The 15646-nt window shown below is 38.8% G+C and overlaps 3 protein-coding genes and 1 pseudogene across 3 annotated transcripts; 2 read left to right on the top strand and 2 right to left on the bottom strand.

The window, feature by feature from the left end:
- The first annotated feature begins 261 nt into the window (after positions 1-261).
- On the top strand, positions 262-4050 carry LOC126782932 (uncharacterized). Its single transcript, XM_050508289.1, has 6 exons — positions 262-586; positions 915-1120; positions 1265-1556; positions 2251-2358; positions 3288-3532; positions 3736-4050. Exons 1-6 carry the CDS (start codon positions 320-322, stop codon positions 3851-3853), a joined length of 1236 nt encoding a protein of 411 aa, XP_050364246.1. The 5' UTR covers positions 262-319; the 3' UTR covers positions 3854-4050.
- A 1830-nt stretch (positions 4051-5880) lies between these two features.
- On the bottom strand, positions 5881-8582 carry LOC126783216 (thioredoxin domain-containing protein 9 homolog). Its single transcript, XM_050508634.1, has 4 exons — positions 8454-8582; positions 8091-8366; positions 6317-6475; positions 5881-6228 (listed from the first exon to the last, which is right to left on the bottom strand). Exons 1-4 carry the CDS (start codon positions 8475-8477, stop codon positions 6058-6060), a joined length of 630 nt encoding a protein of 209 aa, XP_050364591.1. The 5' UTR covers positions 8478-8582; the 3' UTR covers positions 5881-6057.
- A 2769-nt stretch (positions 8583-11351) lies between these two features.
- On the bottom strand, positions 11352-13061 carry LOC126782461 (heat shock cognate 70 kDa protein-like; annotated as a pseudogene).
- A 566-nt stretch (positions 13062-13627) lies between these two features.
- Positions 13628-14110, top strand: LOC126782460 (1-acyl-sn-glycerol-3-phosphate acyltransferase-like). Its single transcript, XM_050507712.1, has one exon. It carries the CDS (start codon positions 13628-13630, stop codon positions 14108-14110), a length of 483 nt encoding a protein of 160 aa, XP_050363669.1.
- The last annotated feature ends 1536 nt before the right edge of the window (positions 14111-15646 follow it).

Raw genomic sequence — 15646 nt, 5'->3', positions numbered from 1 at the left:
TACATTGTTATATCATGCGTATGTATTCGCCATACGTGCAGGTATAATACAGTATCAATGTTTCATTGTTATTGGCAATAGGGAGACGGCAACACAAAGAAAAAAGAGAAAATCGGGTCAATACTTTCGGTACTAGCTGGCTGTCGGGTCTAAAATACCCAAATACAGTACATATCATGCTCATACAATACCTAAAAAATACCTAAATACACTCCAGGACAATTATATAATCGAACCACTTCCATAAACGCCTTTCGGTTGAGGAAGAAGGAAGAGAGAGAGAGAAAGCGCGGCGGCGGCGGTGGTGGTTTAGCTTCCCATGGCCACCCTTCGCTCCTTCATCTCCTCGTCCTCTTATTCTTCTTCTTCTTCTTCTTCTTCTTCTTCTTCTTCTCTTCCTCTAATCCCTGCTCCTCAGCTGCTTCGCTCTTCTATACCTCCGCCGGCGCCGCCTGTCTTCCGCCGCGTCGCGAACCCTAGAAGATTCTCCCGCATCGTTCTCGCTTCTTCTTCTTCGTCGTCGTCGTCGTCTCCGGCTTCTCCTTTCGACGACCTCAGACGGCCGACGCGTCCGGTTCAATCCAAGGTCAGCTCTCTGCTCTCTCTCTCTCTCTTTAGCCAATTCCATTCCAATTTCGAAGTTTATGACCTTATTTTTGTTGAATTAGGGTTTTTTTTTTGGTACAATTGAGCTGTAATTAACTTGAGTTTCGATATAGAAATGGTTGAAAGTTGTGAATTTTGAACTAAGATTTCGAGTGAGGAATGACTGAATGAGTAATTAGGATAGGACTTAAAGGAGTGTGACGATGTTGCAATTAGTGAAGGTAATGCTGCCTAGGATGCTAATGACGTGACTCAAAGAGATTGTTACTGATCAGTGGATGTGATGTTGTTTGCTTTTGTTGTTGTAGAAAACGGTGCTATCGAATTTGATACAAGAGATAGAGCCATTGAATGTGAGTATCATTCAGAAAGATGTACCGCCTACGACTGTGGATGCTATGAAGAGGACTATTTCGGGGATGTTGGGGTTACTTCCGTCGGATCAATTTCAAGTTGTTATTGAGGCTCTATGGGGACCCCTCTCCAAGTTGTTGGTTTCTTCAATGATGACCGGGTATGCTAATTGTGTATGATTATCTTGTGCGTTTCAGATGATTATCTAGTTTCGAGTGACATACTTTATTTTATGTAAAGTTTGTTCTTTTGTCAACTGATATCAATCACAATTCTGTATATGGTTATCTTCTTTTTATTACAGGTATACTCTAAGGAATGCTGAATTTAGACTTTGCCTAGAACAAAATTTTGATGTATCTGAAGAAAATCTTGAACAGAAAACATCAGAAGATTCTAAAGTTGATTTACAAGGGATGTTGCTTGAAAGTGCAAATATTATCAAGTTTCATTCCAAAGACGAGTCTTCACCTGAGGCCGCTGAAGTCACGGAAGACTCTTTGGGGAATCTTGATATTCAAGGCCTTGGTGAAGTGTCACCTGAGGTTCAACAATATATTCTTCATTTGCAGGCTCATTTGTCTTCTGCCAAAAAGGTATTCGATAGTATGTATGGAAATATGGAATCTTCCAGTGGAAAGGACGTCTAGATAATCTTCTGTGTTTGTTAGATGTCATCAATAGTCTTGTAAACTTATAATAATGTTTTGTTTTATCTTATGCTTAAGTCTGGATATAACTAAGTAATAGGCACTTGTTAGAGGGAACAAAGGATAATTTAGAAATTGTTACTAGGATACATCAAGATTCTGCTATAGGCCCCAGCCAAATTGGTAATCTCAAGATGATTTTCTTTACTGATTCTAGTGGCCGGTTGGCTCGTTTAAGATATTTTCTTGTGTGTATTTGTTTAAACAACCTATAGCTTAGTACTAAAGCCTTAAGGTGGGATCATTTTATGTTTCATGAACTCAGTTAGGACTTAGGTTGGTTGCGAGTTGTGTAGAGAGTTCATATTGAACATTGGATTTAAAGTGCCTGATAGACCTGGCCTGCTTATGTCATTGCCTGGCATCAGTGGTGCATCAGGGTGAAATCAAGTGTTTGGTTAGATGAAAAACATGTCAGAACAACGAAATCACAAGGCATTTTTATTTTTCTGTTCTATCCCATATTCATTCTTTTGTGGCATTGATTGAGAATTTGAGATTTTTTTTCTTTCTTTTTCCAACGACTGAAAAATGGATTAATTTAGAAGTATTCTCACAGTTTTTCTTTATTTTGTTGAAGGAACTCCATGCTGTCAAAAGGAAAAGTGCTGCCCTTCAAATGCAACAGTTTGTTGGGGAAGAAAAGAATGATTTACTAGACTATCTAAGATCACTACAACCCGAAAAGGTTTGTATTAATCTCGGCAACATACACTTGTTCATATTTGCATATGACTATGCTAGTGATAGATACAGTTAAACAGACTTTACGTTAAGAGTGATTCTTTATATGTCTGTTACTGCTAAATCCTAGTGATTGTACATCAATACCATCCTGCAATGTATAGCTTATTATGTCTTTGGCCTCATTGAGGACTCATAGCTGGAACTGGAAGTGGTTATGTAGTGAAATGAATCTTTTGCTCTTGGAAATTTTCTTACGACTTTATCATCAATGATGTTTCCTTTTCAATGGGAACCCCTTTCTTGATAGAATGATTTTAGAAAGAGTTGAAATTGTGGCAGAAAGTCTTACAATTTATTTCCTTCGCTTATCTTTAATGCATAAAAAATGGTAGTAGTGCTGTGTTTCTTCCTTCTGTTAAGCACATAGAATTTTGCGGTCGATAGGAGATTCTAATATCTTATTGTTATTGGAATAGTAGTCTCAATGCTAATTTCAGACCACAACCTTAAACATTATAATATTCTTTTCCATGGAATGATTTGAGGATTCTCTGAACTCTCAAGACTAGTCTAAATGCAATTCTTCACCCACCCCCATGTTTCAAAACAATAAATATGTCGACATGTCTGTCTGATTCATATCCATGGATTTATAGGGTTGAAGTGTGGCTTTTGGCCAACTTTCGGACACTTGGAAACTATCAGGTTACAATGCATAATTTTACTTTGATATCTCTAATTTTATGGTACTGTGCTTGATAATTGTTACCAAATTTCTTCATCCATACAATCTATTCACTGTATTTGTGCTCTAACCGTGGGCGTATGAGTGGCTAATAATGTGCCAAATATAGCTTTTTAGTTTGCACAGTTTTCTATAAGAAGGTTTTGATTGGAATTGTATGATTAACCTATTAACTCTATATACAGGTAGCTGAGCTATCAGAACCAACATCCACTGAACTTAAAGAAATAATCCACTCTGTTGTCCATGGTCTACTTGCAACCCTTTCTTCAAACATGCATTCTAAAGCGCCTCCTTTATCTGAGAATACCTCAGCTGGAGCAATAAATGGTGCAAGTGAAGATTGTGCTGAACTACTTGAGAATACTTCACTTCAGTTTCAGCCCCTTATTCTATTGAGGCGGGACTACCTAGCATGCCTCCTCTTCTGGTAGGGCTGCTCCTTATTTATTTTTATATTGATTACCCCATTTCATTTCCTTTCTTTTGAGTGCTTGGGTGTGTGGAAGTTTCCTTATGCTGTGCATGAATAGGTTTTACTCCCAAAGCCATAATAATATTATCAGTAATTATACTTCTCTATTCTAGCACCTGTTTACATTTTTAGTTAATCCAATTTCTCTCTTTTCCAAGGTGCATGCTATTAGGACACTACCTTAGGGGCCTTGAGTATCGAATGGAGCTAACCGAACTTCTTGCCCTGACTAGCGATCCTGAAGGTGATACCCCTGATGTGCAACAAATTGCCTAAATGTTTGTCCTCCCTTCCTTGCAATTGTACATATAGATGTGTTGATAGTATACAAAATTTGTTTCTTTATCATGGAAGACACCGTAGATGGATTATTTATCCTCAAATATGTACATTGTGCTTTATTGTAATTTGTAGTTTACCACATTTATCGTTCATAATGTCCCTTTGAGTAATGAAGGAGATAATTCCATTTCCGTTTTTCTTAAATCAGAACATTATGATTCACGTATTGATCTCCTTGCCTGCGTATCTGCTGCCATGATTCGAGAGCTCAAATTCATGTTCAAGTTTGTTACATGTTATCGATGTATAGATGCCAGCACAATACTCCATATGCGTATCATAAATTCACTTTTGGCAAACAAGTTGATCTGAATATGTAAAATTATAGTTGTTTTCACAACACATCTTGACAACCACCTTGGGTTATGTTTTCTTAGTATTGAGTGGTTGTACGCGGCAAAGAAAGCTTCATTAAGTTTCTGTAGAGTAGGATGTGTGGTTTATGGGATATGGAAATCAGAGGGAGTGACTAATGGGACTATTGATAGGTACTTTTGGAGAGCATTGTTAGCGGGGGTGATAGCTAATTGCACCAAAGAATATAACAAGGATTTCTCAACAGAAAAACCTCAGAAAGCTCGTCGAGATAGTATGTTTCACAAAGTTACAATTTTCCAACCTAGTGTTACCACAGCAACTTAGTGAAACAAAAATGCAGATGTTACCGATGATTTGGTGCAGCGACGAATTGAATGGGTTTAGCTGGTCAAAAGTGACGGGTTAGTTCATATTTCTAGAAAACTGGTAGATGAAATTCATACTAAATCAAGGTAAGTTACAGTTGAGTATATATCAAGAAAATTCCCAAGGAATTCCCACAGCTGGTACTTTTACCTGTCTAGTTATATATATATTTATATATTGCTTTGAACACTATAAATAACCACTGCCAGCAAATAATTTGAAACTGGACACAAATGAAAACCTCACAATGCTCCAGGAAAATAATGTTCACGACTTCATTGGGCAGTCTTCTACCTAATCTAGGCAGACTTCATTGGTTTTCCTTCGTCTTTCTTTTCTGGGAATGGACTTGCAATATTTTTGGTCTTGAAGAATGAATTTCATATATTTGCTGTTTTTAAGACTTCCTAAATGTACATAAAAAAAAAGACTTCCTAAATTTGCATTAAGTTTTGCTTAATCCTTGATGTTTCTTGATAACGGTTAACCATTGATGTTCATGAGCTTGGCTGCTTGGGAAAGAGACTCATACATCATTAGTTCTTGTCATTGACGCTCATGTGCCGCCATCCACTGTTGATGTTAGTGAACCTCACTTTAGAATTGGTGTAGAATGTTATACTTTGTTATTGTTCACTTCTGTCTTCTGGGTATGACATTTCAAACCTAAGGCAACATACACTTAAGTATTGATATCGAAATTGATTATTAGGTCAATCTCTCTGATACTGTATTGTCTGTATATGTAAAGGTATATTGAGGATAACAAGCTACAACGAAGGGAACAAATTTAGTTGTCAAATTGGTAACTGTAGTGCTCAAGGGACCCCAGAAGAACCAGATTCCGTAAACAACAGAAGAATGAAAGGAATATCTAATCGTATTTGATTTGGTAGATATCCTCTTCAAGCACTTAAAATCCGCTCGGATAACGTCTAGCAAATAGTAGCAAAGGATGAGTGTGATTCTATGCTTCCATTTTGCATGGTTCACGACCTCAAGTTTCCACAGCTAGCATGCTGTAAGCGATCTCATGTTACAAAATGGTTAGAATTCGAGAGAATTTCTCAAGCTTTTCTTCAGAGTGAAAACTAATAGAACAGGGTCCCGGGCCTGTTGCTTAGGAGATTTTAGGCACAAGTTAATTTCAAGCCTTCTTGAAATTATGTCAACTCCCAGCCATAAGAACCTGTCCGGGACATTTTGACAAAAAGCAGAACCCAAACACAAATTTACCAACGAAAACCATGATACCGGTTTCATAATTGCACTATGCAGTGAGGAAGCTCCAAAACCTTTCTCAATACAAGCAACCAAAACTGACGCAATACCATCCAGAGGATGACCTCAAGTCTCACCATATCATTCAAATACAGGCATCGATACATCTGATCATTTACATGAACCATGAACTGCTCCAATTTCTGAAATAAACAAACTGGATACCTATGGAGTTACTCTGAATCTGATGAATCATCCTTGCTGGTTTGCCGGACACTCCTGGTTTTTGCACTGGAGTTTATAGATGATTCCCCTTCAAAAAATATGACTTGAGCTCTAGCCAACCTCTCCTCTAGTATTTCTGTGCTGAAGTCGTCCTTCCCGCCCAGCTCATCAAACCCAACCTTTTGCAAGATGAAACATTGCGGTGTTAAGTTGTGATAGAACAAAAACAACTCAATATGCATTGTGCAAGTCCTTCCTATAACTTACCACATAATCATCCACTTTCGCCTTCTTAATAAGGGCAAGAGTGGGAAGAACAACAATCTTGAGTTTCTCTGCTAAGAATGGACTTTTCTCAGCATTGATCTTCACAAAACGAGTCTCTATGTGTTGCTTTGCCAATATGCTCAAGTGCTTGTCCACAACCTGAAAATCAACTGTAAACATGAATGGTTTGTCCTAAATTCATTTACTGAACACTTCCATTTCAACAGCACTTCTAATACGCATTACTATAAACAGGTACATTCTCAAGGTAACCACTAACAATCCCAGGCCCAGAAACATCTTACTAGTAACACCCTACTATCGATTACCCCGACTATATTTATAACGAAGGCCTGTGGATATTCCAAACCAACTCATTAGTAAAGTTAGTGCAGTCACTGTAGTTGCTAACTACAAATCAACAAATGCTAAACAGAACCCTCTCCCAGACAACCCATGACAACTGCAATCACACCAGACTTACTAGTCTTTCCAAACACTATTTACATGCCATAATCCTTTAAGTTTTCTCCACTCATTTCATGCACCTAATGGTTTTGTTAATTCCTGTAACCTATATACAAACGCATGAAGTGATGAACAAGTTTGTCATCACCAACTCAAGTCTTCTTGAACCCAACAAAAGTTGGAATGAAATTTTATAAAAAAAAAAAAAAAATTGGGCAAAAAAGGGTAGTAAAAATCGTACTGAAATTAGGTTCATTAAGGTCTCTTGAGCCGGGAGGTCTCTCGAGCATTTTGTTCATAAAAGTCACTGCTGAACAAAATGTTCAAGAGACCTTAAGGACATCTAACAAAATAGCATTTATACACAGCAGTATAAAATTAAAAATTTAGTTAGATGTCATTAAGAAAAATGTAAGAGCATTCATAAATAGCTGTAGGATATTCCTCACTAAATAATATAGAGCATCCAGTCAGTGAATTAGTTTAACAAGAGAAACACAGAAAAAAACAAGAGTAAGCAGTAGCAATCTAGCAGGGGAATTAGTTGGACAAGTGACTTTAGTTTCTGATTCCTTTGCATCTGCAAAATTTGGATTTGGTTTCTCCCTTTCTATTCAGTATTCACCCATTCTCTAATTAAGGCCAGAGGGTTGAATTCGTTTCTAGGATGTGTGTCGTATGGTTTTCAATATGTGATTCTGTGATTGCCTTATAATGATGCATCTTCTACAGGTTCTCAATCAAAAACATCTTTGCTTGATCGCAAAGGACAGTGAACTCTTCTATATGCAAAACATCAAGTTGGATAGAAAGCTTACACTTCCAATAAGAAGAGGAGTACAAGAACCAAGTTCATACCAACGTTTCCCCCATTTGGGTTCTCAATTTCCCAGCTATATTTTATCAACAGGCAAATTTTTGATGCAAAGTTCATCTTTTTATTGAGCTTTCTACAATTCCAATTCAGCACTCAAACAATTCTTCTCTCTACTAATGCCTCATCTTCCCCACCCCATTCTCCATAACATTCCTTCTCCGAGCCCTCCCAACCTCACTAATCAGCAAGTACGAGTCCCCCGGAAAACCTATACCCAATTCTTCCCATCCTAAACACCACTAAGCCTCAATCCAATCAAAACCAACAGCTCCCACAGCCCCTCTACACCCTAATCTTAACATAACAACTTACAATGCCGCCGTATCGATTCTCTCTCAACCACATTTCCAACAATCACACCACAACATTTCACTAAAAACCCAAACCTTTATAAAGTTTCAGAATTGAAATCAAGGGTAAAAATGGAACCTTGCAGGGCCAATTCTCGCGGAAAAAGTGGCAGACGACGCGGTCGCTGGCCTTGACGGCGGAGAAGAAGTCCTTCTCGGAAGGGATCTCGGTGTACTCGCCGTGGCCTAGTGAGATCCAACGGCTGCGCTTCTCCGCCATCTTCTTCATCTGCTGCAGCCTCCGCTCCCTCAGCACCTCCAGATCGTCGTCGTCGACCCGATCCAGCGCCGCGATCTCCTCGTCGAGCTTGTCCTCCATCGCCTTCGCCACCGTCAGCACTTGCTGCTCGATTATCTGCACCCGAACCACCACGAGGTTAAACCCATTGAAAAGTTTGAATTTTGAAATGAGGAACAGAGTCTTGAAGGGCTGTGCGTGTACCTCTTGAACGGCTCGGTTCGCCATTGTTGGAGATTTGATGGATTTTTCAGACTAAGAAGAAGAGGGTCTGGTTCGATTTGAGGGAGAAAGAAGGCGGGTCTCTTTCTCTTTTTTCTTTCTGATTTTATGAGCCTATATTGCCTTGGAGGTATGTGACGACGTCGTTTTGCTAAAAAAGATTAGTATGAATGACTAAAGTTGCACTATGGTACGTGTAGACACGAAATTGAGGGTACATGCAGATGATAGAATTCAAGCTTGATGATTCAAGGAGGACGAGGAGCTTATGATTTCTAAATTTGATATATGTATATATACGACAACGGTCGTTTTATATCGGTTTAATTTCTTGAGTTAATCATGGGTTACAAACGTTTTTGAAATAAAGGGAAAAAACAAAATGAAAGAATTAAGCTCGGGTACTTTTGCAAATTAAGAACATTTTGGGACTGTTAATATCAGAGGCATAGATCTCCTTAAACGCTTAGATTATGATTAATTATCTCAGTGGGCAAAGGAAAACCACATCCAACAAGAACGCAACTTAGCTTGTATGTACTATTTATACGTTCCTCTTTAAAATTCCTCCTACAAAACCACCTTCTGCACGATTCTTCAAAGAATTATAGATCACCAATTACCTTCGAATTCAGGCGGGACTCTCACGATCACTTTAGTCAACCTTCGGCTAATGGAAAATTGTGGAAGTAGTTCAAATTTAAGGAATAGGAGGTTAGAAAGCTTTCAGAACTCATGCTCAGGTCCAACTACAAAAGAAACATCGAAGATTTCGGAGAAGGATGCAGGACACTAGGTTGGTGTCGATGAACATGGTTCGGGATTCAAACTGATATATTGTGCAATAATTGTCGCGTGTCTCGTTACCATAATGGTTACAGCTGCGATATGTGCATTGATCATGCCTGTACTCCTTCCTTGGCCTTCGAGGTTGAGCCCGATTTCTGGCGTGTTGCTGCCGCTGGAAGGATGCAGCAGGGCCATCAAAGAAGCGAGGAAGGCATAGCTTGAAGCTTGGAGCGGTCAATCTCTCTCCGACGAAGCTTGGTCTCAAGGCTACAGCGACGGGGGTGCTAGGTATCTGCCGATCACCACCAAAACCGGGCCATCCTCGTGGGAAGAGAAACAAGAAAACCTCATCCCGCCGGCAACTCAACATATGGAGGATGCGGCAGAGGTGGAGATGACTTCGGCAGCGTTCATCCGAATGACCAACCCCAAAGGAGATGTGCATAAGGAGGAGGAGGAGCCAGTGGAGGAGATGGAACAGGGCTCGGAGAGTGAGGACGATGCTACAAGCCTCCAAGCGGGGGGGGGGGGGGGGGGGGGTGGAGGGCGAGTAGTTTCCTAACTGCACAAGGAAAGATTCTCCTTCTTGTTTTTTCTTTCGATTTTACTAACATTAAGAGTATGCAATTGATGTTCTGAGCTCGATTTGTTAGTCTAAAAATCGTTAGATTAGACTCAAGTGAGTTACTATGCTTTAGTTTTTTGCTTTAGTGTTTTTCAGTTTTCGTTTCGGACTTTTTAAGAATTTGGTTTGTATAATAAACGCGTTTTTGTGCATTTATTTGGTTTATTAAGTTAGCTTGTATGAGAGGTGACATTTCACCTCTTATATTTGATCCTTGTGGTCGTGCATGGCTTAATGTCAAATGAAGTTAATTCATTCCCCTAAAAAAAAAAATATGTCACTGGTAGATTGATAATGTGGATTCTAGGGAATCGAATCCTGTAAAGATTGAAGGAGCAGAATTCGCTAATGAGAGAGCAATATTTATCAGTAACCATGCCTCTAGATAATTTTGATAATATTCTCATTGCGCATGAGATGTTTACTGCCTTTCCTAAAACTAAAAATAGACATGGTTCTTACCTGGAGAAGGCCTATGATTTTATGCACTGGGATAGAATGCATTATAGTTTACGGAAATATGGTTTCCATCCTCGTTGGATTGATCTTCTTATGAATTGTGTTACTGCTGCTACCTCTTCTATTGTACTTAAAGGAGAGCTTCAATCTTCATTTCATCCTTTGAGAGGCGCGCCTTAGGCAGGGTGATCCTCTATCTCCCTATTTATTTATTCTCTGTATTGAGCCTTTAATTCAACATCTTAACTGAACATATTCTTCCTCTTCTTCTCATGTCTTGGGATTTCTTCTTTATTTTTTGCTGATGATCTTTCTCCTGATACATGATGATGCTATTGATGGAGTTTAGTTCTGTTTTTCTTTTATTCTATAACTTTGTAATGAAAGAAAAATATGCTTGATCCATCCCTCTTAGATGAATACACGATATATTTGCATGGAAAGAGTTGCCCATGCATGACCAATGCTATTAGGATAGTTGTAAATCTGTCACATTTGTAAGTAATCAACACAAAGGACTACTGTCTGTATCGATCATTCTTAGCTTCACTTTATTTGCTGGCTTTGTTGGTGCAATTGGAATATATTTATCCTTATATTCAATATGAAGGATATATCTTTTTCTTCCTAGCATTCCATTTAAATTTATTTAATTATATTGTTTTCGTTTGCTGATTTTTTGGCACTCAGCTGACCGTCATTTTGTTTTTCAATTGATTTCCCAAGTTGTGCTTTATTTGACTGTTTGTTATGATTTTTCATCAGGTGATTAGACAAGTTCGCCAAGAGAGACAAGTATAAAGTGTGAGAAGGCTTCCCAGGATGGAATGAAGGTCACCCCATGATGAAGTAATGGCTGTTATGAAGGCTGCCGGATTTTACAGTTGGATTTGACCAAAAAAAACAACAACTTCTAGGCTGAATGCATCAACTGGATATGCTAATTTATTGTTGGGAAAATAATTGCTGCTCTACGTAACTCAGCCTATCAAAACAAGTAAGGTACATTACAATAAAAGGCACGATTTCAGGAGCAAGTCCAAACTTATTGCTATAAAACTTGAACTCTGATTATCTGACTTTCTGGCGTTGTGATGTGAACTTTGATTGTATGCCATCTTCTAATACAGGCCTAGGCTCCACTGTCTTGTTATATTCCTCGTCCCCTAACTTGCACTTTTCTGCTTCCTTGATCATTTTCTCAATTTCCAATTTAGATGAGCCACATCTATAATTGGAAATTATGATTTGGTTCTTTAGACCAAGTCGTTTTTCCTCCGCAGAGACGATCAAATTTCCATTGACATCAATCTCGAAACAGATGATGATTTGAGGTTTCCCTTTCGGACAAAGAGGGATATTTTCAAGTACAAACTGACCCAAGAATTTGTTGTTTCGCGCTATTGTTTCTTCACCCTCATACACAGGAAGTCTCAACCCAACTTGGTTCATACCTCTAGTTGTACTCATTTTCGTTTTCTTGGTGGGAATGGTTGTATTTTTAGGGATGAAAACTTCAAATTCCCTATTTTCAGGGAAAGTGGAGTTACATCCAACAACAGTAAGTCCTGCACTTTCTCAATGCCACCTAGCAAAGCTGCAGCTTATACTCCAGCACCATATGCAACTGCTTCATCAGGATTGATGCTCTTGCAAAGATCCTTAATTACCATCAAAGAGATCTTGCAGTAGTTGTTGTTTCGGAATCCTACTACATCCACCAACAAGAACAATATCATGAATAGTGTTCCTATCCATTTTGGCATCTGTCACACAATTCTCCACGGTCTCCATACATTTTTTAAAGAGATCTATGTTGAGCTCTTCAAATTTTGCTCTTGTTATTTTAGTGTGGAAATCGATACCCTCATACAAAGAATCAATCCCAATGATGGTTTCAGTAGTTGAAGAAAGAGTCCTTTTTGCTCTCTCACAAGATGTTCTCAGTCTTCTCATTGCTTTGGGGTCATGTCTAATGTTCTTGTGTTTCTTCTCGAACTCTTGCAAAAAATGGCTCACCATTCTATTGTCAAAATCTTCACACCCAAGATGTGTATCTCCCCCAGTAGCTTTTACCTCAATCTCGTCTTCAATTTTAAGTATGGAAACATCAAAGGTACCACCACCAAGATCGAAGATGAGAACATTATTAGTAGTGGCCTTTTTTTCAAGACCGTATGCAATAGCTGCAGCTGTTGGCTCATTAAGTATCCGCATCACATTCATGCGTGCTACCATAGCAGCATCTTTTATAGCCTGTCGTTGAATGTTATTGAAGTATGCCGGGACTGTTACAACAACATTATTGACTGCCATTCCAAGGTGCCTGCAATTTCCCGCATTTTGATGAGAACCATTGCGGATATCTGTTCTGGGGCAAATTGCTTCTTTTCATTCTTTCTGTATATCACAATCATAGGCTTGTCACCCGCACCACGAACTTTAAAAGGCCACAGTTTTATGTCACACTGAACACAAGGATCACTAAATTTCCTGCCGATCAATCGCTTAACGTCAAAAACAGTGTTGATTGGATTGATGGTGGCTTGATTCTTTGCAGCGTCACCAATCAAGTGCCCCGTATCGGTGAAAGCAACATAGGACGGTGTGGTTCTGTTTCCTTGATCATTGGCTATGATCTCAACCCGATCGTGTTGCCAAATGCCTACACATGAATAAGTTGTTCCTAGATCGATGCCAATAGCTGGGAGCCTCATCTTTTCTCCCTAATGCCATTATTATATGCACCTACGTAGAGACCTTTGTGTTTGTCCATCCGTGCTTACAGAACCCTAGTGTATATAGTGAGAGATGGAACATTGATGGCCGACGCAGTTTTCAAATAACACAGACACTTGAGTCGTGACACATTTCATAGGAATTCAATCACCTTCTACTTACATCTTGCACTAGCGTACAATGAGGCTTATTTGCAGTAGTAACACTGCAGGCTGTTGCACTCACTTGGTTCTGCCACCTTGACATTGTTTTCTCTCTACAAGGTTTGCTAAGAATAGGAGGTAAAGGCAACCTAGAACTAACAAGTAACAAGATTCCTTCTCGATTGTCCTTTTCCTTGTTAAACTTGGATTACCTCAGTCAGCTAGAGAATCCGTATTCAACAAGAATACACAGGCTGTTCGTACTATTTGAGTAATATTTGTACGTTCCTCTCCAACATCCCTCCTAACCACCCTCTGCACTCAATATTCTTCGCCTAGCCACTTCATAGGTCACCAATTACCTTCAAGCAGGACCGTCTCACTTTAATCAACCTTGCTGAATGGAAAATAGTGGAAGCAGTTTAAATTTAAGGAAGAGGAGGTTGGAGAGCTTAAAGAACACAAGCTCTGATCCAACTACAAAAGTAACATCAGAAATTTCGGAGAAGGATGTAGGACACGAAGTTGATGTCAATGAAGATGGTTTGGGATTCAAACTGATATCTTGTGCAAGAATTGTGGCATGTTTCATTACCATAATGGTTACAACTGTGATATGGGAATTGATCATGCTTGTACTCCTACCCTGGCCTTATGAGAGGATTAAGCAAGGTAATGTGTATGGACATGTCACTAGTAGATTGATAATGTGGATTCTAGGGAATCCTGTAAAGATTGAAGGAGCAGAATTTGCTAATGAGAGGGCAGTATTTATCAGTAACCATGCCTCTGCTGTAGATATTTTCCCTACAATATGGTTGACTCCTACATGCACTGTTAGCATTGCCAAGAAGGAGATCATAAGGTATCCCTTATTAGGATAACTTTTCGTACTCGCCAACCATCTACGCATAGATCGGTCCGATCCATCGAAAGCCATTGAATCTCTGAAAGAGGCAGCTCAGGCAGTCGTGAGGAAGAAACTCTCTTTGATCATGCTTCCTGAGGGCACTAGCTAGGTCTGCAGATGGAAGACTACTCCCTTTCAAAAAGGTCTTTGTTCATATGGCATTACAAACTGGCCTCCCAATAGTTCCTGTAACGACCCCAAAATTTCGAGCCTAAAAACTCAAAATTCTAAAGTCGTTAAACACAAATAATCTCAAATAAATCGAAATCATTAAAGTGTAACAGCGGATCAATTCTGAGTTCTCAATACAACTCAGACAACCAATTATTACAACCCAAATTATAATCCATACACAAAATGGAAATGTAATAATCCTCACAAATCTCACAAATGAAAATACACAAATCCTCACACACGAATCCATGCTAAAATCTCACCACAAGTAGGATCCGAACGACTTCGAGCCTCTGTAGTCGTCACTCAACCTCCACTAATCAGCACCTGCGGAATTATCCCCTACACCATCGAATTGGTGCACCGGGATTATAAACACAAACCCGGTAAGCTTATAGCTCGTATGAGTAAAATCAAAAATATAATTCGCATATCAAAATATACGAATGATCACAAAACAACAAATATAAATGCCCTCATGAGTCAATGGTCAGCCCATCTGGTTGACCCAAAGAAATGTGAAACAAAACGCTCATGAGGAAATTAAGTAACCCTTCTGGTTACCCAAAGCATTTATAATACGGGTACCAAGAACGCTGGTACACATCCGTTACCCCTCTCGTAATACACCGTTGATATTGGATAGCCACCCGCTACCCAACATCCAAAATACTGAGTACCCATGAGCAGATAACCACCCGTTACCTCACATGCAGTACTAAGGCAGACAGACTAGAGCTCTAACTGTATCGTAACTTTCGCCCGGCCAAAGGATAGGTTCCGACTTGCCAAACACGTACAATAATCTCACATCATATTGTACCAAATCACGTCCGAAGACAAATCAACATTTTAACAATCTCAATGTTAAAATCACGTACAATAATCACTCATCATATTGTACGTTTTAAAACTTTCACGATATCACCACAATAAAAATCATAACAGTATATTATATAGCAAACTATATATATTCGTATTTATTTACCATTTATACAATATATACATAGTCCACTATATCCTATACATGTCATATTTCATAAACACCTGAAGAATTACGTACAATATTCTCACATCATATTGTACCATTTAAATCACATACTCATGCACAATTTTCCGTCACCGAAAATGACTATGGTTAATGAATTAATAACAGTACGTAATTTAATGAACTATATATATATATGTACTTATTACTATTATACTGTATATATGTAGTCCACTAAATTATATACATGTTGTAATTCATTTGATAAACACACTTGCAAAAATGTTGAATCACCACGAGGGTAGATTCGTAATTCAGTGAGATTTTACTCACCTTATTGACTTGAGC

This window comes from Argentina anserina, chromosome 2 (assembly GCF_933775445.1).
Source record: "Argentina anserina chromosome 2, drPotAnse1.1, whole genome shotgun sequence".
In the NCBI taxonomy this organism is placed as follows: domain Eukaryota; kingdom Viridiplantae; phylum Streptophyta; class Magnoliopsida; order Rosales; family Rosaceae; genus Argentina; species Argentina anserina.
This window is presented reverse-complemented; position numbering and strand designations above follow the sequence as displayed.